Source organism: Hemiscyllium ocellatum, chromosome 21 (genome assembly GCF_020745735.1).
Source record: "Hemiscyllium ocellatum isolate sHemOce1 chromosome 21, sHemOce1.pat.X.cur, whole genome shotgun sequence".
Taxonomy (NCBI): Eukaryota; Metazoa; Chordata; class Chondrichthyes; order Orectolobiformes; family Hemiscylliidae; genus Hemiscyllium; species Hemiscyllium ocellatum.
The window spans coordinates 61177835-61202673 of record NC_083421.1 but is presented as its reverse complement, the minus strand read 5'-3'; the positions used below and the strand labels follow the sequence as shown (position 1 = coordinate 61202673).

Here is a 24839-nt window from a genome sequence, read left to right as displayed (position 1 = left end):
GGTGACCGGTGCCTGGTGAGTTTAGAGACGGTGGGAGGGTGGGGAGGTGGGGAGGCTCTAACAGGTGGCTCCAGTGATGGTGCAGGCAACTGGAAGCTTAGCTCAGCATCAAAGGTGACATCAAGGCCACAAGGAGCTTGGTCCCACCTCACCCCGAGCCCCGAGAGCAGGGAGAGGGATGGGGCAGAGCGTGGTCCCACCTCACCCCTCACCCCGAGAGCAGGGAGAGGGATGGGGCAGAGCGTGGTCCCACCTCACCCCGAGAGCAGGGAGAGGGATGGGGCAGAGCGTGGTCCCACCTCACCCCGAGAGCAGGGAGAGGGATGGGGCAGAGCGTGGTCCCACCTCACCCCTCACCCCGAGAGCAGGGAGAGGGATGGGGCAGAGCAGTGGCTGGGGAACAGAGTTCAGAGCAATCAATGAAATAATCTTCACAGTACGCAGCTGGAACTACTGTGGTTGAGAATTAACACTCTGGGGCATAATGTATGAGTAATTTGCAAAGTGACATGTGAGGAGTGTAGGAAGAATTTTAATCAAAAGCCCTTCCCCAATGAGGGCTTTTAAAACTTTATTCAGTGGACATGGGTATCACTGGCTGAGCCCAGCATTTATTGGCCGTCTCTAGTTGCCCCTTGAGAAGGTGGGGGTGAGCTGCCTTCTGGAACCACTGCAGTCCATGTGCCTTGGGTTGCCCCACAACGCCCTTAGGGAGGGAATTCCAGGATTCTGACCCAGCGACACTGAGGGATGTCGATATATTTCCAAGTCAGGATGGGGAGTGTCTCTGAGGGGGTGGTGTTCCCGTATATCTGCTGCCCTTGTCCTTCTGGATGGAAGTGGGCGTGGGTTTGGAAGGTGCTGCCTGAGGAGTCTCGGTGAATTGCTGCTGAACAAGGCAGGGGGATCTGGGAACAAACCTTTTGTGAACACCACCCCCTGGAGTCCCACATAAACCCATGCTGTAAATTTCCGGAACCTTCTGGAGCTCCTTACCTGCTCAAGAGTTTCTGCAGGTCCAGGGTATACTGGTAACATTGGGCATAGTAGGTGCCCTGTGCCTCTACAAACTCATGCAGGCAGCGGAGGTGATTAGTCTGTGAGAAACAACTGCTTTTAAAACATCATCAGGAACTCAGAATTCTGCAAACAAACAAACTTTCCAGCAAAACATGCCTGGATCATTGCTCTTCACCTCATGGAATAAACATAGCAACGATTTACAGAGCACCTTTAACAGCGAGTCATGGAGTAATATAGCCCTGCAGCCCAAACTGGTCTGTGCTGAACATGGTGCCCACACAGTTATCTCCAATTACTCACATTTGGTCCATCTCTCTCTAAACCCTGCCCATCCATGTACCTATCCAAATGGTTTTAAATGTTGTGATTGTACCTGTCTCAGCCACTTTCTCTGGCAGCCTATCCCATATACACACCACTCTCTGTGTAAAAACGTTGCCCCTCAGGTCCTTCTTGAATGTTTCCCCTCTCACCTTAAACCCATCCCCTCGAGTTCTCAATTCCCCATCCCCGGGAAAAAAGACTATCTGCCTTCATCCTATCGATGCCCCTCAATAAGGGCGTGACACAACGTCGGAAGACAATTTACAGGAGCATCACATGGAACAAAATGAGGTCATGTGATCAGGTCAGATGACTGACAAAAGCCTTGGTCTGAAACGATGTCTTGAAGCAGGAGGGTGATGCAGAGGGGCTGACCCCTTCAGGGGTGGGGGGCTGATATCCTGAACTCAAGGCCTCAGCAATGAAGGATACAGCCACCAACGGCCGAGAGATTCCAGTCAGGGCTGGGCAAGAGTCCAGGGACATCTGAGAGGTGGGGAGAAGGTTAACAACAGGAGTAGGCCATTCAGCCCCTCTAGCCTGTTCCGCACTTCAGTGGTTGATCTGTGGTTCTACCCGTGGCCCATATCCCTTATTACCTTTGTTTTACAAAAATATCTCAGAGATGTCTGTGTGTGTGTGTGTGTGTGTGTGCGCGCGTGTGTGTCTGTCTGTCTGTGTGTGTGTGTCTGTGTGTGTGTGTCTGTCTGTGTGTGTCTGTCTGTGTGTGTCTGTCTGTGTGTGTGTGTGTCTGTGTGTGTCTGTGTCTGTGTGTGTGTGTCTGTGTGTGTGTCTGTCTGTGTGTGTCTGTGTGTGTCTGTGTGTGTCTGTGTGTGTCTGTGTGTCTGTCTGTCTGTGTGTGTCTGTCTGTCTGTGTGTGTCTGTCTGTCTGTGTGTGTGCAGAAGTGCTTCCTAATATTTCTCTCTGGCCCTAATTCTCAGACTATGCCCCGGTTCGAGAATCTCCGACCAGTGGGAATAGTTAATCTTTATCTACCCTGTTGTTTCCTGAAGATTTTGACAAGATCACCCGTTATCTTCTAAATCCCAGGTTACCGAGATAGGAAGTCTGACTGAGTCCTCTCTCACCCCCAAAGCCTCATGACTTTTCCCACACAAACGCTGTCCTTTAACCTCCTCACTGTCTAAGGCTCCATACTCTCCCTCCAGGGGGAGCATGCAATCCGGTCTAAGAGTGTATTTGATGCTCGATAACTGGGGGTGGGGAGAGCAAACACAGTCTGGATGAGTCCTTTGCGGATCACCTCCACTCAGAGCCGGGTTCCCAGCGGCCTTGCTGTTATAACCTGTCTGTCTGTCCCCAGCCTGGGGCAGCTTTCCACTGAAGCTCTGTTAAAACTGCACAAACTGCACCTTTTCAATTTGAGCACCAATTACACCTTTCACCATCAAACATTTCAGGCTGTAAACTCAGTCTCCGTTTTAATTCCTCCCCTTTCCGTTGCCAGTTTCCTTTCTGCTTCTGCGCACCTAGGGGAGGGGCCAGCCTACGGTGTCATCGCTGGGCCGTGAGTCCAGCTACCGCTCTGGGATTGAAACCTTCCACGGCAGATGGTGGAATCTGAATTCAATACAAATCTGGAATTAAGAGTCTAACAATGACCATGAATCCATTATCAATTATTGGAAAACCCCATCTGGGTCTCTAATGTTCTTCAGGGGAGGACACTGCCATCCTAGCCTGGTCTGGGCCTACACGTGACTCCAGACCCACAGCACTGTGGTTCACTCCTAACTACCCTGAGGGATGGGGAATAAATGCGGGCCTAGCCAGTGACACCCTCAATCCATGAATGAAAAAAAAATGTAGGCATCTCTATCGTTTCCCCATTCCTTTCTAGCTCCATCACCATTTCTTTGCATCCTCAGGAGAACAAGCACTTGTCTTTCAGTCTCTCCCATCTGTCTTAGACCTTCCTTTTGTCTTCCTTGACCTCAGCCCTTGTTCAAAACTGATTCCATCTCTAACTTTCCTTGTTCTGACAGAGATCACAGACCTGAAATGTGTCTCTGTCTGTCTCTCTCTCTCTCGCTGTCTTTCTCTTTGTCTTCTCTCCCTCCCTTCTTCCCCTGTATTTCCAGCTGTTATTTTAGGTTCAGGGCAGATTTTGATAGAAGCATTCCAAATTATGCAAGTTATTTCATTCAGGGTGGGCAGGGGAAATGACAGATAGGGAGGACTGACAGGAGGGTCGGTAACCAGACAGGCACAGATTTAAAACAAAAACAGAGATTGCTGGAGAAACTCAGCAGGTTTGGCAGCATTCATTGAGAGAAAGCAAAGATCACGTTTCAAGTACAGGGACCCCTCCTCAGAATTGGACCTGAAATGTTAACAAGAACAGAAATTGCTGGAGAAACTCAGCAGGTCTGGCAGCACCTGTGGAGAGAAATCAGAATTAATGTTGGGTCCAGTTACCCTTCCTAAGCACTTGAAACATTAACCCTGTTTTCTCTCTCCACAGAGGCAGCCAGACCTGCTGAGTTCCTCCAGCAATTTCTGTTCTTGTTTCAAATTTCCAGAATCCACAAATTTTTTTTGTTTTATATTAGACACAGATTCAAGGTAATTCACCAAAGACCCAGGCAGGAGAGCAAGGGAAATCCTTTCTCTGTGTCGGATTTTGATGAGTTGGGAATTCACTGCCCGAGAATAAAGTGAAAGAATTTCCACTGTGATTTTCAAAGAGAATTGAAGAAATACTTGAAGGAGGGGAGAATCTGCAAGACAGTGGAGGGAGTGAGGGAGGGGAGTAAGGAAGTGGGTCTCTTTCAAAGCAAGATGGGCCAAATGGTCACCCTCTTTTCTGCTTCATTTAGGATGGACTCCAGACTTGGCAGATAATCTCGAACTGAAAGAAACCGCATCAAGTTGTGACTGGAACTAGCCAAAGACACGAAAGCAAAATACTGCACATACCAGGGAACCAGAATAAAAGCAGAAGTTCTGGAGAAACTCAGCAGGTCTGTGAGTATCTGCAGAGAGAGAGAGAAAAACAGAGACGAGGTTTTGATTCCTGCATGCCTCTTCTTTGGTACAGGAAGAGGGAGGTGGGAAAGTGATGGCCCTTATTGTGGAGCAGACAGCCCACCAGAACGGAAGATCAGGGGAAGGGGAGAGGGCGGGGAGGAAACACCACCATGGAGCAGACGGGCTGAATGGTCTGACATTGTGCTGTAAACACAATGCATGTGTCAGAGATGACAGTTTTCTGGAAACTATATTTTTTTCTCTTTGATGGAATGTGGGCGTTGCTGCTCTCAAAGTGAATGGCTTTGTCAGAGGGCAGGTGAAAATCAGACACATTGCTGAGTGAGAATACTGATCAGCCTGGACAGCGTGGGTGTTGGGAAGGTGATTCCATTGGTAGGAGGGACAAGGACCCGAGGACACAGTGTCAGAGTAAAGGGAAGACCTTTTAGAATAGAGATAAGGAGAAACATCGTCAGCCAGAGAGTGGGGAATCTGTGGAATTCACGGCCACTGGGGAGACCAGGTCACTGAGTAAATTCAAGACAGAGATAGGTAAGTTCTTGATTGCCAAGAGGATCGAAGACTACAGGGAGAAAGTAGGAAAATGGGGTTGAAAAACCTACCAGCTATGATTGAATGGTGAAGTAGACTTAACGGGCCGAATGGCCTAATTTATGCCCCTATGTCTTATGGTGATTAGAGTCACATATAGGCCAGAGCAGGTAAATTGGCAGATTTCCTTCCCTAAAGGAGACTAGTGAACCAGATGGGTTTTGACTACAATCACTGGTCATACTGTGGTCGTGGTCACTGACACTAAGATTATAATTCAGATCCATTAAATCAAATTTCACAAGGCACGGTGATGGGATTCCAACCCAAGTCCTCAGAGAATTCCCCTCGGCCTCTTTTAGTGCTGTGTACAATTCTGGTCTCCCTCCTATCAGAAGGATGTTACTAAACTTAGATTAGTAAACTAAGATTGAAGGGTATTGCCAGGGTTGGAGGGTTTGAGCTATAGGGAGAGGCTGAACAGGCTGGGGCCGTTTTCCCTGGAGTGTGGGAGGCTGAGGGGTGACCTTATAGAGGTTTATAAAATCATGGGGGACATGGATATGGTAAATAGACAAGGTCTTTTTCCCAGGTAGGGGAGTCCAAAACTAGAGGGGCATAGGTTTAAGGTGAGAGGGGAAAGATTTGAAAGGGACCTGAGGGACAACCTTTTCACACAGAGGGTGGTGTGTGTGTGGAATGAGCTGTCAGAGGAAGTGGTGGAGGCTGGTACAGTTACAGCATTTAAAAGGCATCTGGATGGGTATATGAATAGGAAGGGTTTAGAGGGATATGTTTCCTGACGAAGGGCTTTTGCCCAAAATATTGATTTTCCTGCTCCTCGGATGCTGCCTGACCTGCTGTGCTTTTCCAGCACCACACTCTGATCTTGACCCTAATCTGCAGTTTACACTTTCGCTCAGAGGGATATGGGTCAAGTGCTGGCAAATGGGACGGGTTCAGTTTAAGAAACCTGGTCAGCATGAACGGGTAGGGCCGAAGGGCCTGTCTCCGTGCTATATGACTCTATTAGGTCACATCACCAGAGGCTGACTGTAGGAGCTGTGAAGGAACCTTATAAAACACAAAGACAAGGGAAACGTCAGGATACTTACGTGAGTGCTGCTGATACCCTCCAGCAGTAACCTGGTAACCTCCGCCTGATGGTCAAACCCTGCCTGAGCCAGTCGCAATTCCTGTTCCGCCTGTAAATGGAGAAGGTGGAAGAGGGGGAGGGGAGAGGGGGGGGGAAGGGGAGAGAGGGGGGGAAGGGGAGAGGGGGGGGAAGGGGAGAGGGGGGGGAAGGGGAGAGGGGGGGAAGGGGAGAGAGGGGGGAAGGGGAGAGGGGGGGGAAGGGGAGAGAGGGGGGGAAGGGGAGAGAGGGGGAGGAAGGGGAGAGGGGGGGAAGGGGAGAGAGGGGGGGGGGGGGGAGGGGGGGGAAGGGGAGAGGGGGGGGGGGGGAAGGGGAGAGGGGGGGAGGGGGGAGGGGGGGAAGGGAGAGAGGGGGGGAAGGGGAGAGGGGGAAGGGGAGAGAGGGGGGGGGAAGGGGAGGGGGGGAAGGGGAGAGGGGGGGAAGGGGAGAGGGGGGAAGGGGAGAGGGGGGGAAGGGGAGAGGGGGAAGGGAGAGAGGGGGGGGGAAGGGGAGAGAGGGGGGGAAGGGGAGAGAGGGGGAAGGGGAGAGGGGGGGAAGGGAGAGGGGGGGAAGGGGAGAGAGGGGGGGGAAGGGGAGAGAGGGGGGGGAAGGGGAGGGGGGGGAAAGGGGAGAGAGGGGGGGGAAGGGGAGGGGGGGGAAGGGGAGAGAGGGGAAGGGGAGAGGGGGGGAAGGGGAGAGGGGGGGGGGGGAAGGGGAGAAGGGAAGGGGAGAGAGGGGAAGGGGAGAGGGGGGGAAGGGGAGAGAGGGGGGGGAAGGGGAGGGGGGGGAAGGGGAGAGAGGGGAAGGGGAGAGGGGGGGAAGGGGGAGAGGGGGGGAAGGGGAGAGGGGGAAGGGGAGAGAGGGGAAGGGGAGAGGGGGGGAAGGGGAGAGAGGGGGAAGGGGAGAGTGGGGGAAGGGGAGAGTGGGGAAGGGGAGAGAGGGGGAAAGGGAGAGAGGGGGAAAGGGAGAGAGGGGGAAAGGGAGAGAGGGGGAAGGGGAGAGGGGGGGAAGGGGAGAGAGGGGGAAGGGGAGAGGGGGGAAGGGGAGAGGGGGGGAAGGAGAGAGGGGGGGAAGGGGAGGGGGGGGAAGGGGAGAGGGGGGGGGAAGGGGAGAGAGGGGGAAGGGGAGAGGGGGGGAAGGGGAGAGGGGGGGGAAGGGGAGAGGGGGGGAGAGGGGGGGGAAGGGGAGGAGGGGGGGAAGGGGAGAGGGGGGAAGGGGAGAGGGGGGGAAGGGGAGGAGGGGGGGAAGGGGAGAGGAGACGGGGGAAGGGGAGGGGGGGAAGGGGAGAGGGGGGGGAAGGGGAGAGGGGGGGAAGGGGAGAGGGGGGGAAGGGGAGAGGGGGGGGGAGGGGAGGGGGGGAAGGGAGAGAGGGGGGGAAGGGGAGGGGGGGGAAGGGGAGAGAGGGGAAGGGGAGAGGGGGGAAAGGGGAGAGGGGGGAAGGGGAGAGGGGGGAAGGGAAGAGGGGGGGGAAGGGGAGAGGGGAAGGGGAAGAGAGAGGGGAAGGGGAGAGGGGGGAAGGGGAGAGGGGGGAAGGGGGAGAGGGGGGGAAGGGGGAGAGGGGGGGGAAGGGGAGAGGGGGGGAAGGGGAGGGGGGGAAGGGGAGGGGGGGAAGGGGAGAGGGGGGAAGGGGAGAGAGGGGAAGGGGGAGAGGGGGGAAGGGGAGAGAGGGGGGAAGGGGAGAGAGGGGGGAAGGGGAGAGAGGGGGGAAGGGGAGAGAGGGGGGAAGGGGAGAGAGGGGGGAAGGGGAGAGAGGGGGAGGAAGGGGAGAGGGGGGGAAGGGGGAGAGAGGGGGGGGAAGGGGAGAGAGGGGAAGGGGGGGGGGGGAAGGGGAGAGGGGGGGAAGGGGAGAGGGGGAGGGGGAGAGAGGGGGGGGAAGGGGAGGGGGGGGAAGGGGGAGAGGGGGGGAAGGGGGAGAGGGGGGGAAGGGGAGAGAGGGGGGGAAGGGGAGAGGGGGAAGGGGAGAGAGGGGGGGAAGGGGAGAGAGGGGGGGAAGGGGGGAGAGGGGGGAGGGGAGAGGGGGGGAAGGGGAGAGAGGGGGGGAAGGGGAGAGGGGGGGGAAGGGGAGGAGAGGGGGGGGAAGGGGAGGGGGGGGAAGGGGAGAGAGGGGGGGGAAGGGGAGGGGGGGAAGGGGAGAGAGGGGGAAGGGGAGAGGGGGGGAAGGGGGGAGAGGGGGGGAAGGGAGAGAGGGGAAGGGGAGGGAGAGAGGGGGAAGGGGAGAGGGGGGGAAGGGGAGAGAGGGGGGGGAAGGGGAGGGGGGGGAAGGGGGAGAGAGGGGAAGGGGAGAGGGGGGAAGGGGAGAGGGGGGGGAAGGGGAGAGGGGGAAGGGGAGAGAGGGGAAGGGGAGAGGGGGGGAAGGGAGGAGAGGGGGAAAGGGGAGAGTGGGGGGAAGGGGAGAGTGGGGAAGGGAGAGTGGGGGAAGGGGAGAGGGGGGGAAGGGGAGAGGGGGGAAGGGGAGAGAGGGGGGAAGGGGAGAGGGGGGAAGGGGAGAGAGGGGGAAGGGGAGAGGGGGGGAAGGGGAGAGGGGGGGAAGGGGGGAGAGAGGGGGGGGAAGTGGAGGGGGGTAGGGGAGAGAGGGGGAAGGGGAGAGAGGGGGAAGGGGAGAGGGGGGGGAAGGGGGGAGAGGGGGGGAAGGAGAGAGGGGGGGAAGGGGAGAGGGGGGGAAGGGGAGGAGAGAGAGGGGGGAAGGGGAGAGGGGGGGAAGGGGAGAGGGGGGGAGGGGGAGAGAGGGGGGAAGGGGAGGGGGGGAAGGGGAGAGGGGGGGGAAGGGGAGAGGAGACGGGGGAAGGGGAGAGGAGAGGGGGGGAAGGAGAGGGGGGAAGGGGAGGGGGGGAAGGGGAGAGGAGAGGGGGGAAGGGGAGGGGGGGGCAGGGGAGAGGAGGGGAAGGGGAGAGGGGGGGAAGGGGAGAGGGGGGGAAGGGGAGAGGGGGGAAAGGGGAGAGGGGGGGAAGGGGAGAGAGGGGAAGGGGGGGGGAGAGGGGGAAGGGGAGAGGGGGGGAAGGGGAGAGGGGGGGGAAGGGGAGAGGGGGGGAAGGGGAGAGGGGGGGGAAGGGGAGGAGAGGGGGGGAAGGGGAGGGGGGGAGGAAGGGGAGGGGGGGAAAGGGGAGAGGGGAAGGGGATAGGGGGGAAGGGGAGAGGGGGAAGGAGAGAGGGGGGGAAGGAGAGGGGGGAAGGGGACAGAGAGGGGGGGAAGGGGAGAGAGGGGGGAAGGGGAGAGGGAGGGGGGGGGGGGGGGGAAGGGGAGAGAGGGGGAAGGGGAGGGGGGAAGGGGAGAGGGCGGAAGGGGAGAGAGGGGAAGGGGAGGGGGGGAAGGGGAGAGGGGGGGAAGGGGAGAGGGGGGGAAGGGGAGAGGGGGGGGGGGAAGGGGAGAGGGGGGAAGGGGAAGGGGAGAGGGGGGAAGGGGGAGAGTGGGGGGAAGGGAGAGGGGGGGGAAGGGGAGAGGGGGGGGAAGGGGAGAGGGGGGGAAGGGGAGAGGGCGGAAGGGGAGAGGGGGGAAGGGGAGAGTGGGGGGAAGGGGAGAGGGGGGGAAGGGGAGAGGGGGGAAGGGGAGGGGGGGGAAGGGGAGAGGGGGGGAAGGGGGGAGAGGGGGGGAAGGGGAGAGGGGGGGAAGGGGAGAGGGGGGGAAGGGGAGAGGGGGGGGAAGGGGAGAGAGAGGGGAGGGGAGAGTGGGGGAGGGGAGAGTGGGGGAGGGGGGAGAGTGGGGGAGGGGAGAGTGGGGGGGAAGGGGAGAGAGGTCGGGTTACAGAAGCAGGATGGGAACGTGGGGAGAAAAGTGAAACTGGAGTAAAACCGTACGTTAAGATGATGATCTCAAACAGTTCACACAGAGACAAACCTGAGTGAGACTCTCTGCCCCACAGTGAGCCCAATATCTGGGCCAGATCCTGGCCTTTGACTCAGTAATCGTATGAGCGTGCCTGGTTTGAATGGGCCAGCAGCCACCCTAACCATCAGGATTTGGAGATATTCACAAGAGGTTCGAGTTCTGGTCAGGGAGCTGGCTCAGACTACTGACCCAATCCAGTCCCTGAGTCACACCAGGGCTGGCTCAGACTACTGACCCAATCCAGTCCCTGAGTCACACCAGGGCTGGCTCAGACTACTGACCCAATCCAGTCCCTGAGTCACACCAGGGCTGGCTCAGACTACTGACCCAATCCAGTCCCTGAGTCACACCAGGGCTGGCTCGGGGCCTGTGACAGTGAGTGTGTGTCAAATACATAGCTACAGTGTACACTGCCCAGACCATCAAACTAGGCCAAGAATGAAACCCTGGCCAATGGAAAGCCCACGCTGAAATGGTGCAATGTGGAGACAAGGCTGGCCATTCACTGCTGCTAGCCCCCAACGCTGCACCCTGATCTCTCAACTATCTAATGTCCTCATGTGGTTCCAAAGTGTCCAACTGTAATCATGAACAGATTAAATCAAGTCATTCTGCACCACTTCGTTTTGTTATCTGAAATATACAAATCAAAACAGGTGATTTTTACCACATCGTAAAAACATTACACACACGCGCTCTCTAAATACAATGATCCAAATGGTTGCTCGGTAACTATCATGGACGGGTGGCTTTGGATGACAACTATCTGAACTCAATTACACTCCTCCTTGTTGCAGCCAAACCACAGGGCAAAAAAACCTCAGAATAATACAGCAGAGTGATCCTCCTTCATACTGGAGGGTGATGGAGGGAGAGGGAACTGTATCCAGCCAATCCAGACAGAGACAGGAACGGAGATCTCACTCAGTGTCCCACCCAGAGGCCAGAGTTCAATCTCTGGAATTGACTTTGTGTACACAGTTAGGAATTAGTTTGCTTCTCCTGCAGTTGGCTCTGGGAAGATTCCTGCAACCCCAAGGAGTCTTGGCAGAGCAAGTGCTGAGAGATGCCCCTCCTGTTGTGAGGGATGAAGGGCATCACTTTAATACTCAGGGACACCCGTTTGAGACAGCTTTCGGAAATGGCTTTGGCAAGTGTCTCAGTTCCAGCCACATCCCAGAAGGATATCCTGCAGAGTGTCTGGGCCATGTCAGGCACTGCCTGTGTACTGTAGGCTGTGGTTGGCTTAACACATCCAATGTGTTGGGAAGGTTACACGGATCTTTCTGAGGGAACTGTTGGGAGATGAGGCGCCCTGAAGCACTTCTTTGGAAACTCACAAATTAATGGAAGATCCGTGAAGGAGCCACGCAGGAAAGGACAGAGCAGGCGATGTTGGAAGACGATTTTGGCCAGGATGCAGAGCCCCAGAAAAACCAACAGGGACTCGAGGAGGCCTCCTTTCAGCGCACCAAGCCTGCTGGTCTTCTATCTCAATATTGCCCCAAATCTCTCATTCTCTTATTACCTCATGTCTGGAATACATTGGCCTTCAATGGAATAAGGAATTCTGTGAGGATATGTGCCTTTAAGAGAGATTTGTTCTGTCCTGTTTCTCTTGAAGAGAGTCCTTGTGGCCCTGGTACCGAGGTGTCTGCCCCATGGAAAGCTGAGTAAATAGCTTTAGGGTTTTTAATAAAAGAGGTGTGAGTGGGAGGGGTCAGGCTCACACAGCCCCAGGGTCTGAGCGTTTGCTTTCTGTTGTTGAAGTTGGGGTATTGGGGTTGAAGCTGCTACACACAGCTCTCTCTCTGCTGCTGCTGCTGCTGGACTCGCTCCGTCAGTGTTCCTTCCCCTGGACTGGGGGGAGATCGCTAGTGAGGGAAATCAGGCTTGCCTTTGGTAGGGGTGTGTTTATGAGATGCTGCTCGATTGGAACAGTTGGTTATAGCAGTTAAATAAGATACTAGTTTGTTAAGTATTTCGATAAAGTTAAAGTTATGCCAATTCCTCCTTGTTTGGTTTGTATTTTAACCACAGTGTCAGAATAAAGTGTGTTTTGCTTAAAGCCTAATGGTGTAGCCACTCAAATCACATCTGGAACACCGCCCCTTAACACTTGCCTTCAAATAAAATAAAAGTTAGGGGCTAGGATTTCTCCTGGTATATTTTGATGGGGTTTAGTCTGGTCTGCAAAGGTTCACAACCCTTTGGCTAAAGGAAGTGCTCCTCATTTCGAACCCTAAATCAATTACATCTTTTCCTGAGACTACACCCTAGATTCTCCGTTCAGGGAAACTGGTCTTTCAGCACCAACTCTATCAAGCCAATTGAGAATAGCATTCTTTCAACTAGACTGCCAGTCAGTCTGCTAAATTCTGCAGGGTTTAGGCTTGGCTCGGTCTCTCTCTGACCGTTAATGTGCGTAGAGTCAGGATTGCTTTGTGAAGTCTCACTCTCACTCCTGTTCCAGAGTTAGGAGCAGTTTAGGATTTGTTCCCTTATCCCATTGCTCTGTAGTAGCACCTGTATCAATCATCAGCTGCTAATATTCCTGCCATGTGTAGCACTAAATGAATAAAATACTGCCTATTGGTCAAACCCACACAAATATAACCACAGCGATAAAAATAAAGTGCTGCAGATGCTGGAAATCTGAGACAAAAATAGAAATTGCTGGAGAAACTCAGCAGATCTGGCAGCATTTGTAGAGACAGAAAGAGAGTTAACCTTTCAAATCCAGTGACCTGATTCGGGTTATAATGCTGAAGAGTCACATTGACCTGGAAACACTAACTTGTTGTCAAAATTACTGCCAGACCTACTGAGTTTCCCCAGCTCATTTTGTTTGAACGAGAAACACACCAACTTGTTCATTAAAATAAAAATGGTCAAATAAATGTTTGACAATTCAGCACTACAGAGCTGCTGAAAAAGATACATTTTGTCAAAGATTTTTGTCTTGCATTCATCAGGGTAAGTCAGAAGAAATATCAGTGTAAAGGGGGAACAACATTTTCAAATGTATAGGAAGTATAGCAACCAATCAGCATTCTCTTTTGTCCCCTTGGCATTGGTGTTCTTGCAAACAGTCCTGATGAGTGCAGGAGCACAAGCTTTGGAAATGTCTTTATGCTCAAAAACATTCCATTTAACATACACAACTAGAGGCTTAAACACACACCCTGCATTGAGAGAGATGCTGCATTAGGCATTCAGAATTCACAGGCTGAGAAGTATACAATCAGTTAGTATTTAAATGACCAATAATTCATTGTCAAATCTTCACCAGGTCCAGCTCACAGACCTGCATTACCCCACAATTAAATTCAGCAGAAAATCAGATTTTAGGGATTGGTTCTGAAGCAAGATGCAATTCATCACTCATTGCAAGATAAACCCAATGGACAATCTAATGAGATCATAGGATCCCTGAAGTGAGGGAAGCAGGTCATTCGGCCCATCGAGTCTGCACCAACCCTTCAAACAGCATCCCACTCAGACCCAGCTCCCTACCCTATCCCTGTGACCCTGTATTGCTCATGGCTAACCCACCTAACCTGCACATCCCTGGAAACCTTGGGCAACTTAGCATGGCCAATCCATCCTAACCTTCCTAATCATCAGCTTCAGAGGGTCAGTGTGGACTTGTTAGGCCGAAGGGCCTGTTTCCACACCGTAGGGAATCTAACCTAACCTTTGGACAGTGGGAGGAGACTGGAGCACCCGGAGGAAACCCCTCCCACGCAGACACAGGGAGAACATACAAACACCACACAGTTGCCCGAGGCTGGAATCGAACCCTGGTCCCTGTGAGGCAGCAGTGTTAACCACTGAGCCATCGTGTTACCCCCATAATAGGCCAGCATTCTAAATATAGATACAACGGGCCAACAGCGGTGTTTAAATTCAGATGTTTCTTATGGATTCAGGCAAAATCAAACAGAAACCAAAACCAGCAACCCCCTAGTTTAATGCAGATGTAACATAATAATAATTATGGAAAAAGAGTATTCTATTTCCAAGAACTTCAAGCTCTCAATTTGCTTGAACAACCCACTCCCACAATCAGGAAGCACAGGGGAGCAAACGGGCGGCACGGTGGCTCAGTGGTTAGCACTGCTGCCTCACACCACCAGGGTCGCGGGTTCGATTCCAGCCTCGGGCAACTGTCTGTGTGGAGTTTGCACATTCTCCCTGTGTCTGCATGGATTTCCTCCGGGTGCTCTGGTTTCCTCCCACAGTCCAAAGATGTGCAGGTCAGGTGAATTGGCCATGCTAAATTACCCAGTGTTAGGTGCATTAGTCAGAGGGAAATAGGTCTGGGTGGGTTACTCTTCGGAGGGTCAGTGTGGACTGGTTGGGCCGAAGGGTCTGTTTCCACACTGTAGGGAATCTAATCTCATCAAACTAAACCAAAAGAAAGCAGATGTCTAAGATTGAGGCTACCTCTTTAATCTTTTGAACATAGATATAGGATTGAATCAAAATGCCACATGAGGTGAAGCTGCCTACAGACGGTCTCACGCCATCACAGCTTCTCCAGCATAGTCTCCTCAGCGGAAAATGATGAGCAAGGTTAGTTTTAGCTTTTGGGCAATTTCCCAAATCATCAATATCTGCCCAATCCCTTGAACCCACGCACATCTGTCATTTTCTAGAATAATCCATATACCATTTGTGGTTATTTAATTAAACAGTTAAAAGATATTGTTGCAATTTTTCAAAAAAAAATTAAAAACAGTTCCCAAAGGAAAGCCAAGAACTGTCTATAAAGCTGCAATACATACTCTTCAAAAAATACAGCATTTGTTTTAATCTTTGGAGGTAAAGCACATAATTTATTTCATAACTCAATCACAACAAAGTGGTTTTTAAAAATGCAGATTTGAGTCTTTTCAATTTAGTTTTTTGAGACGGATAGATTCAATTTAAAAAGGAACTGGAGGGTCATCAGTTCCTGATGCACGCTGAGAGCAGGAATGTGAATTTCAGCATTACAATTCCACTTCACTCAATTCTGCAAAGGTCAACATTCATCAGGCAATAGTTAGAGACAGAACCCAATCATCATGAGCAGTTGTACAAGTGTGCATACATAACCCCTGTACTGTACTGCAGCTTTAGCCCCTCAGACTCCTCCACATTAAGCAATGGAAAAACTAGATTGTTGGGCACGCGGTAAATACAGGGGACAATACCAAACATCATGGCAACTGCGAGGGGCATCAGTATATCTTACCCGACCTGTCTCCACCTTGGTCAGGAGCTCACAGTCCACGTTTTAAATGGAGCTTAACAGGCATTTCAGACCCAAAAGGAAAAACAAAATGGCAGAAGAGCCAAATGTGATCTGGGCGACACAATCAAGGCTGAGCTGAATTTTAATGCCGTGTGAAAATAACAGGCCGCCCGTTTGACAGGGGAGCAGGAGAATTTATTTTCTCATGGCAAAGAATCTTCTGGAACCCTCTTTCTCAAAAGGCGGTGGAAGTGGAGCATTTCAATATTTTTCAGACAGGGGATTCTTGATGAGCAAACGGGGTGAAAGGTCATGGGGGACAGGAATGTGGAGCGATTGGTTCAGCCATGTTCTTATTAATTGCCTGACCAGTTGCTCCATGTTTGCTGCACTGTTCATTGATGATTTGAACACACCAAACTAGGATCTGGAATGGACCATTCCGGCCCCTCAGCCTAATCCACGCTTCAACAAACTGTGGCTGATCTTTCGCCTTAGCTCCTCCTAGCCCCACATCCCTTCCCTCCCTTACAGCCCAAACATCTACCAACCTCTCTCTTGAACATACTCAGCCACAGAGTATCCATAGGGAAAGGAAGAGGCTTCCCAAGATTCACCATTCTCTGAATGAAGAAATGTCTCCTCATTGCTTCCTAAACAGCTGACCCCTTATTCTGGCACAGGGTGGGAGGGCGGCACCAGACCTCAGTATCTAACCGGTCACTGAAGAATTTTATATGCTTCAACAGGATCACTCTCGCATTCTTTCCAACTCCAGCCGAGTCTACTCAATCCCCTCCTCCCCCCAATGGAACAATCGCCTCATCCAGAGTCTACTCAATTCCCCCCCAATGGGACAATCCCCTCATCCAGAGTCTACTCAATACCCCCTCCCAATGGGACAATCCCCTCATCCAGAGTCTACTCAATCCCCCCTAATGGAACAATCCCGTCATCCAGAGTCTACTCAATCTTTCCCAATGGGACAATCCCCTCATCCTAAGTCTAGTGAAATTCTGTCACATTCCCTCCAGGGTTAACATGTCCAACTTTAGAGAGAAAGCCTAAAACTGTGTGCATAATGTGTCCTCACCAATGGCCTATAGTACTGCAGTAAGATGTCCTTTGGCCCATTGATTCTGTACTAGTCCAAACCAAGTCCCTCGAAATTCTAATCCCGTTTCCCCATACTTGGCCCACAGCCTTGTGAAACCTGGACAGGTGCTTCCTGTCTTCAGTGACCTTTGACATTTCTAGCTCCACCCGGACCTCTGGATTGGAAACTGGAGTAAGAACGCCCCACATCGGAATCGCTGCACCGATCCTGAACGGCCACTTTGTAATTACTGGCAAGTTTTAATCCCCACTCTCAGTGATAAGGTGATCCACTGTCCAACTGTCCGGCCCCTGGGTGTCTCGATGGTTATGGGGAGGGGAGGGGGTGGGGAGGAAAGGAGTTTAAGGTCTGGTTATCCACATTGCTAACTTTGTTAATACTTTCATTTAGTGTTAAGAATTGGTGGCCACTTTAATTGTCTGAGTATATATCTACATATACATGGGGATAGAGAGAGGGGCCTCTTGTGATGTAGTGGTAGCGTCCCTGACTCTGAATCAGGAGGCCTGGGCTTATGTCCCATCTGATCCAGGGGTGTGTCCTAACATCTCTGAACAGACTGATTACAAAAAATAGGTTAAAACAAAAAGCAGACCCAATGGCCGCCTTGCAGTACGGTCGTAATATCCCCACCCCTGGATATATAAAATATATATATGTGTAGGGACAGAGAGGGCTGTTGTAGTGCAACAGTAGTGTCCCTATCTTTAAATCAGGAGGCCTGGGTTTAAATCCCACCTGCTCCTGAGGTGTGTCATGACATCTCTGAACAGGTTGATTAGAGAGATAAAAACCTATATCGGGACGACCTGGTGTGGAAGGAGCTGTTAGACTGAGAAGGCCATAAACTCTCCACACAAAGAGAAGGAATTTGCTCTCTGCCTCCCGACTGGCTTGATCCAGGTCTGCGTACGGAAATGAACGCAAGATACATTGAGTGAACTCAGTCTGCTCTCTCCCTCTCTGCTCAGTATGAATTGCACCTTGGCCCTACTTTCCCCTGGGTTGAAGTGTGTGTCCAAACTATATCAGAATGGCTCCCCACTCTCTATCTTCAGCAGGAACTGCACCAGCCCTTCTAGTTGCTGAACTCTTTCCACTAACTCGTGCCTGGATGTTGTCTCAAGTCTGCAGGACTGTGAGATACCTTGTTCACACGGTGACACCCCATGAGGTTTTTACATTCAGAATGCAAAGAGACTACAATTGGGAACAGATTGGATCTGAAAAGCCCCGACAAGCTCAGATTTCCAGTTTTTGGAGTCACAGCCTGGTTTTTAGGTGATCAGGCTTCAGCACGGATTCATCTCGAGATGATAAAACACCTCGTCAATAAGCTGCCCCAAATCACTGTGTGATCAGCAGTCTAGTTTTCCCAGTCCCTTCAGACCCCGGTGTATGTGTTTCAGATACTTACCTTTGTCACCTCATCACTCCAGAGCTGCAGATCCACACAGCAACAAGAAAGGAGGTGAGTGGTTGATACTGGAATGAGCTTATTAGTACTGATTTTTAACACGATGGATGGTCACGGCATGAAGTTAAATATGACACACACACACACACACACACACACACACACACAAACAATATGCATTAAATGTACACAGGCTCACGAGAGAAGAACAGAAAACATATTCACATTCGGGGAAACAGGGCCATCTTTACTAAGGGTTTGATGTGGGCTTTCAGAATACAATCTAACATTTAGCCCCAGGTGAAATAAAGAGTAAATACAGAACACCCCCTCCCCACCAACAGCTGATCCTGATAACGTAGCCACTGAATCATAGAATCCCTACAATGTGGAGACAGGCCATTCGGCCCATTGAGTCCACACTGACCCTCTGAAGAACATCTCACCCAGACCCATCCTATCCCTGTAACCCTGCATTTCCCAGTGGCCAATCCACCCTAACCTGAACATCCCCGGGCACTATAGGCAGATTACCATGGCCAATCCTCCCTAACCTGAACATCCCTGGGCACTATGGGCAGATTACCATGGCCAATCCACCCTAACCTGAACATCCCTGGACACTATGAACTGATTAGCATGGCCAATCCACCCTAACCTGAACACCGTGGGCGGCACGGTGGCACAGTAGTGGGCGGCACGGTGGCACAGTGGTTAGCACTGCTGCCTCACAGCGCCTGTAGATCCGGGTTCAATTCCCGACTCAGGCGACTGACTGTGTGGAGTTTGCACGTTCTCCCGTGTCTGCGTGGGTTTCCTCTGGGTGCTCCGGTTTCCTCCCACAGTCACAAAGATGTGCGGGTCAGGTGAATTGGCCAAGCTAAATTGCCCGTAGTGTTAGGTAAGGGGTAAATGTAGGGGTATGGGTGGGTTGCGCTTCGGCGGGTCGGAGTGGACTTGTTGGGCCGAAGGGCCTGTTTCCACACTGTAAGTCTAATCTAAAAAATCCCTGGGCACTATGGGCAGATTATTGCGGCCAATTCCACCCTAACCTGAACATCCCTGGGCACTATGAACTGATTACCATGGCCAATCCACCATAACCTGAACATCCCCGGGCACTATGGGCAGATTATTGTGTCCAATACACCCTAACCTGCACATCAGAGATTACATCAAAAGGGACAACACTGCACAGTGTGTAAGATGATTAGAAACCAACAACCCAAAACAAATTTGCCTCACAGGGAAAGGGTTTAGACAGAGAATACAGGGGAAGACTAGCACTCCAGAGAAGGTTCACTCGGTCCATTCTGGGGATGGAGGGACTGCCTCAGGGAGGGAAAGTTGTTTAAGTGGGTCCTGTACTCATTGGAGTTTAGAAGAATGAGAGGAGACCTGATTAAAACAAAGAAGATTCTTAGGCAGGGTCAATGGGGAGAGTCTAGGTCATCACCTCAGAATAATCACCCACTGGGGACAGAGATGAGCAGGAATTTCTTCTCTCAGAGGGGAGTGAATCTGTGGAATTCTTTACTACAGAGTACTGGCGGGGCTGGGTCATGCAGTGTATTTAAGGCTGAGGCAGAGAGACGTTTAAGGGAGTGAGGTTATGGGGAAAACGCGGGAACATAGAGTTGAGGATGATCAGATCAGCCATGATCTCATCGAAAGGTGGGACAGACTCAAAGGGCTGAATGGCCTGTCTCTGTCTTAATGTCAGGAATAGACATCAAGTTAACACTGAACCCAGGATGTGTGGATCACAAAGGATGTGTGGATTTTTAATTTGAAGGTCAATGTGAGAATGGGTTGATAAAATAGAGCTCTAACTCACAGCACATGTCTCAGGTTAGAATCACGCAGACAAATTCCATTGCTCCTGTTGACTGGAAGTCAGTACCTGTCTGTGGAAACAGCATGTCCCCTGGACTCCCTATCAATATTTAACACATTATATTTCCAGTAAAGACTGAAGCCCATTTGGTTTTTAAAGTCTAATGTCTCACTTGGGTATAATTTTAGCTGGTGTTAATTCTCCAGTCCCCTGAAATTGTTCTACACAGCCTTCTGGTTTAGCAACTCAGTAAATTTAATGTTTTAATCTTCTTTAGTCAAGAGGAAGAAAATTTTTTTCCCCTGTTAAAAGCACTCGCACATTCATCAGACGAATTCTGTTTTATTAGCTAGGTCTGATACATCACTATGGTAACCATGTCTGAAAAATCTCAAAGCAAAATGCTGAGAAATGTTACAGATTTTCTAAAGGAGGGAGATGGTGGAACAAACTGGAACGCGCTCTCAGAGAGCTGACACATGAACAATGGGCTGAATGGCCTCTTGTGCCATAAGATTGTACCATGTGGAGTCTTTGCCCAGTAATGGAGTCCAACTCCTCTCAGACACAATCCACCTGCTCCAGTCTGGAACAAATCCTGATGGGAGTTGGCAGGGTCAAAGGTAGAGCCACTATTCCCCTCTCCACCCAGCCCCCAGCCCCTGACTGCAGACTCAGACTGGCAGGATTGACTGGGTATGGGTGACCATGAATTTCAAACTGGGTTGGATCCAGGCGAAAACATAAGGACTATGTTCGCAGGAGTAGGCCATTCAGCCCTTCGTGCTTGCTCCCCCAATCGTGGCTGATCTCATTTCAGCCTCAGCTCTGCCTTCAACCTGTTACTAATCAAAAATCTGTCTCTCTCTCTCCTCCTTAAATATACTTCCTGTCTCAGCATCTGCACAATCAGGGAGAAAGTGAATTCCACAGATTCATTGCTGTAAATATCGGAATCAGATGGACAACACTGACTATGAGATCCCTGATTGACCCAGGATAATAACCTAATCAGGGAGTCTGGGCTGACAGATATAACCAGGAGATCACTACAGCTGTCAGGCAGTAGTGTGGGGGTTATAAAAAAAAACTAATTTAAAAAACAGGGGATTCAGAGTCTCCTGCGGTCAGGGTTGGCTGGGCAAGGCCAGTGTACTGTGCACACATAGATAATGGGGGACTTGGTGATGGGATACTGGTCTCTGTGCAGTAATTTTAATGACGCTTTAGAGAGATGTAATCCCTTTGCATTGCTGCAACCTTTGTCTTAAAGCGATGACCTCTTTTTCTAGATTGTTCCTCAAGAGGAACCGTTCCCTCTGCGTTTACTTAGTCAATTCCCTTTAGCACTTTACAGACTTCAGTCAGATCTCCTCTTATTCTAATTCCAACTGACCCTTTTTATAAAACTTGCTTTGTTTGAACACTTGTTTTTATTTGCTTGTAGGATGTTGCTGGCTGGGCCCAGTATTTATTGCCAGTCCCTAGTTGCCCCTTGAGAAGGTGGGGGTGAGCTGCCTTCTTGAATCGCTGTCATCTAACAGCAAGAGTTTGAGAGGTTGCAGAATTGTTAATAGATCAAATGACGTGGAAATAGGTTCCTTATAGAATGAGAAGTGGAAAGTAGGACTCCTAATCTGGCAATGATCTGAGTACCATGAGCCTGACCCCTGACCGGAGTACAGCGACCCCCTAAAGCCCTGGTTATTGGGCCCCAATATAGCCCCTTGTCTCAGGCCTTGCTGTTATCTTAAACAAGGTGTGCTCTATTGCCTGATAGTCTCCGTAACAATGAGAGAGACCCAGTTACTCAGCCTTGCTTGACTGTTGACACCCACACGTTTAACCTACTGAGTCCATATGATCTCATCATAGTGGGTGGTGCTTAATACACTCCTCAGCATTAACCCTTTCAGGCCCTCACACCTTTAAATAACCCCCATCCATAACAAGCCCTCTCCTATCCCAGGACTGGATTGAATATCTGGATGTTGACTGCACTTGGAGCAGCTTTGATTTTAGTGCCACACCAACCAGTTCAATGTCCAACATCCTCTGAATAAGCCCTGACTCTGCGGCATAGCTACTGGGCCATCCACAGAAATATAAAGCAACTGAAGCAGATGCCAAGCTAAATTCAGAGGCTAAACAGGTAAAGGGTTCAGAAACCTCAAGTTTTGGAAATTAAGGCATCAGTGACATTTGTCAGATCAATGAGAGACGTATGTCCAACTGTATGACAGAAATGACTGCTTTAGACCAGTAAAATCTCTCACAGAGAGGCCTCTGTCCAGGCTAGGCCCAGAGTTAATCCCCATCCCAAGGCCCCAGGCTTTTTGGCCTTACAGGAGCAATAAAATGCACAGGGAGCCTCTGAACAGATTGGGAACACAATGTTGATGGTGAAAGTGAGGAGTTAAAATAATCCCAGTGGTGGGATTTCACACTCCAGTTAGATAGGGCTGGGATGTCCTGGGATGAATGGTACAATATGTTTTCTTTTCTTCAGGGTGTGATGAGACTGTGATAGTTACTGGTTTAGTAAGACTTGAAGTTGAATTTGTCTTTGGAGAATTATGTAAAGAAACAAAATGGATTGGAGGATAATGTAGCGGTGGCTTTGAGGCCTTCCTCCTGAGAGTGATTAAACCAATGGACCATACAGTCATGTGGAACATATCTGTGAATGGCTGGCATATTAGGTATAACCTCCTAACTACAACCTGCATTTACATGGCTTCCTTTAACATGTAGTAAAATATTCCAAGGTGCTTTACAGAATTATAGTCAGACAACATCGAGACACTTTCAATCATAGGAAAGCCATCCCTGCCTTTTCACATTTATGTATGTAACGCAGTAATCCCTGTTTGTCTGAGAGAGAGAGAGAGAGAGAGAGACACAGAGTGAGAGACAGAGAGAGCGAGAGACAGACAGAGAGAGCGAGAGACAGACAGAGAGAGCGAGAGACAGACAGAGAGAGCGAGAGAGACAGAGAGAGCGAGAGAGAGACAGAGAGAGCGAGAGAGAGACAGAGAGAGCGAGACAGACAGAGCGAGATCGCGAGACAGAGAGCGAGAGACAGACAGAGAGCGATCGAGAGACAGAGAGCGCGAGACAGACAGAGGGAGTGAGGGAATGTTAGTCTTGGAAGTTAAGATTTCTCCATAATATCTACCTGACGTCAAAACCCGAGAGTTCTCAGATGGATTAATTAGTGAAACTTTGTGAAGGCCCAGTGCCAGGAGGATGAAGTTATTTTAACCCAGCTGGCTCTGCTGGTAGATCTCTTACATTTCAACACCTAAGATTCTCATCCTGATGTTCGAATCCCTCCTCGGCCTCACTCCCTCCCTATTTCTGTGACCTTCTCCATGCCCACAACTCTCCTCCAACACTGGCCTTTAGCCTACCCTCCACTCCCTTCTGCCCATCGTTGATGGCCATGCCTGTACTATAATGAGAACACAAAAATTAATGATATGATGCATATGATGATGGAACTTTGATTTCAGCAGTCACCATGGAGACAGTGCTGGTGTCATGGTGATGTCCCAGACTGAGGATCTGAGTTCAAATCCCACCACAGCAGAAGATGAAATTGGAATGCAATAAAAATCTGCGATGCAGATATAGGAAAACAGGAGTAGGCCATTCAGCCCTTCAAGCCTGCTTTGCCATTCAATATGATTATGGTTGATCATCCAACTCAGAGCCTTGTTCCTGCTTTTTCCCCCAGACCCTTTGATCCCTTTAGCCCTAAGAATTGCATCTTCTTGAAAACATTCAACGTTTGGCTTCTATAATTCCACAGGCTCACCCACTCTTTGAGTAAAGAAATATCTCCTCATCACAATCCTAAATGGCCAACCCTGCATAATTAAACTGTGACACCCCGCCCCCCCCCCCCCCCCCCCCCCCCCCCTTCCCGGGGACAAAGTCTAGACTAATAGCAACCATAAGGGCCCAGCTCATTCACTCATGCCCTTCAGGGAAGGGAAATCTGTCATCTTTACCTGGTCTGGCCTACATGTGACTCCAGACCCACAACAATGTGGTTGACTCTTAATGTCCCTCTGAAATGGCCAAGTAAAACACTTAGGGTGAAGACAGTTAGCGATGGGTGACAAATATAGGATCAGTCAATGACTCTTACATCCCATGGATGCAGTTGAGACTCTGAGAGGAGACAGTGGAATGACAGTATGGAGTCGCTGGAAAACTGCACATCTCTTTGTAAATGAAGGGAACACCCCTAGGGTCAGACAGCAGGTACTCTGACAGGAGGCAGAAACAGACACACCCACGGTAGGGGTTTCGCATTTCACCAGTTTCCTCATTTCGTCTCCCCCCAATGTACCCCAGCTCCAACCTCCCAACTCAGTACCACCCTCATGACCTGTCCTACTTATCCATCTTCTTTCCCACCTATTGGCTCCACATTCCCCTCCGACCTATCACCTTCACCCCCACCTCCATCCACCTATTGCACTCTCAGCTACCTTCCCCACCAGCCTCACCCCCCCCCCCACCCCACCCATCGCTTCACCCCCTGAGGCTCCCAGCCTCATTCCTGATGAAGAGCTCTTGCGCAAAATGTTGATTCTCCTGCTCCTCGGATGCTGCCTGACCTGCTGTGCTTTTTCAGCACTGTAGGGGTTGTCTCGTCACAGACAGAGGCTTCTCCAGTGCAGGACAGATTCCCCCCCTCCCCAATACACAGACCTCATGGAAAGAACATCCATGGGGTCAAAGCAACTCAGGTATCCTTGGACATAAATCAATCCCTGGGTTCAGCTCAAAGCAATGCCTTTAGTGTCTCTGCAAGCGCCCTCCCCCCACCTCCCCCCCGTTACTTCTCCATCCTCCTCCCTCGCAACCAGGGAGATCTTTCTTAAAACCAACCTCCTCTGTCCTGATTCCTGATGAAGGGCTCCTGCCTGAAACGTCGATTTTCCTGCTCCTCGGATGCTGCCTGACCTGCTGTGCTTTCCCAGCACCGCACTCTAGTCTTGATCCGTCTGTCTAAGTCAATCCTCCTACACACCGTGTCCTCAGGCTCTTGGTGCGAGTGTCTGATCACAAACCTGCCAAGCACCTCGGGAGTTAACGGTGCTATGCAAATGCACGTTACCAGAGAGGCAAGTAAGGGGGCTGGGGAAACCTCAGAATTGTACACAGTGCATGTAGACAGAGGCCTTGACAGTGTTCACATGGGACCATGAGCCCCTTCCAATAATAAAACACAATCCAGACAAATCCAACTTTTTAACAGAATCAGCAACTCCGGTTGTGTGTTAAGAGCGGGTTAGCGGAGATCGGGGAGATGGCAGTGGTTGAACGCTGGTAAAAAGGGCAGTTAGTGCTGTCAATTACA

The 24839-nt window shown here is 51.1% G+C and overlaps 1 protein-coding gene across 3 annotated transcripts in view; it reads right to left on the bottom strand.

The window, feature by feature from the left end:
• sh3glb2b (SH3-domain GRB2-like endophilin B2b) overlaps positions 1-24839 on the bottom strand; it is a 120812-nt gene that overhangs the window by 8130 nt on the left and 87843 nt on the right. For 2 of the 3 annotated variants that reach the window (XM_060841566.1, XM_060841567.1), the window contains 2 exons: positions 6010-6099; positions 997-1097 (listed from right to left, as the gene is read on the bottom strand). In XM_060841566.1, coding sequence (XP_060697549.1) covers positions 997-1097; positions 6010-6099 — 191 coding nt within the window. Of the gene's footprint in view, positions 1-996; positions 1098-6009; positions 6100-17625; positions 17650-24839 lie in introns of all 3 variants that reach the window. The other variant, XM_060841565.1, reaches the window with a different exon arrangement.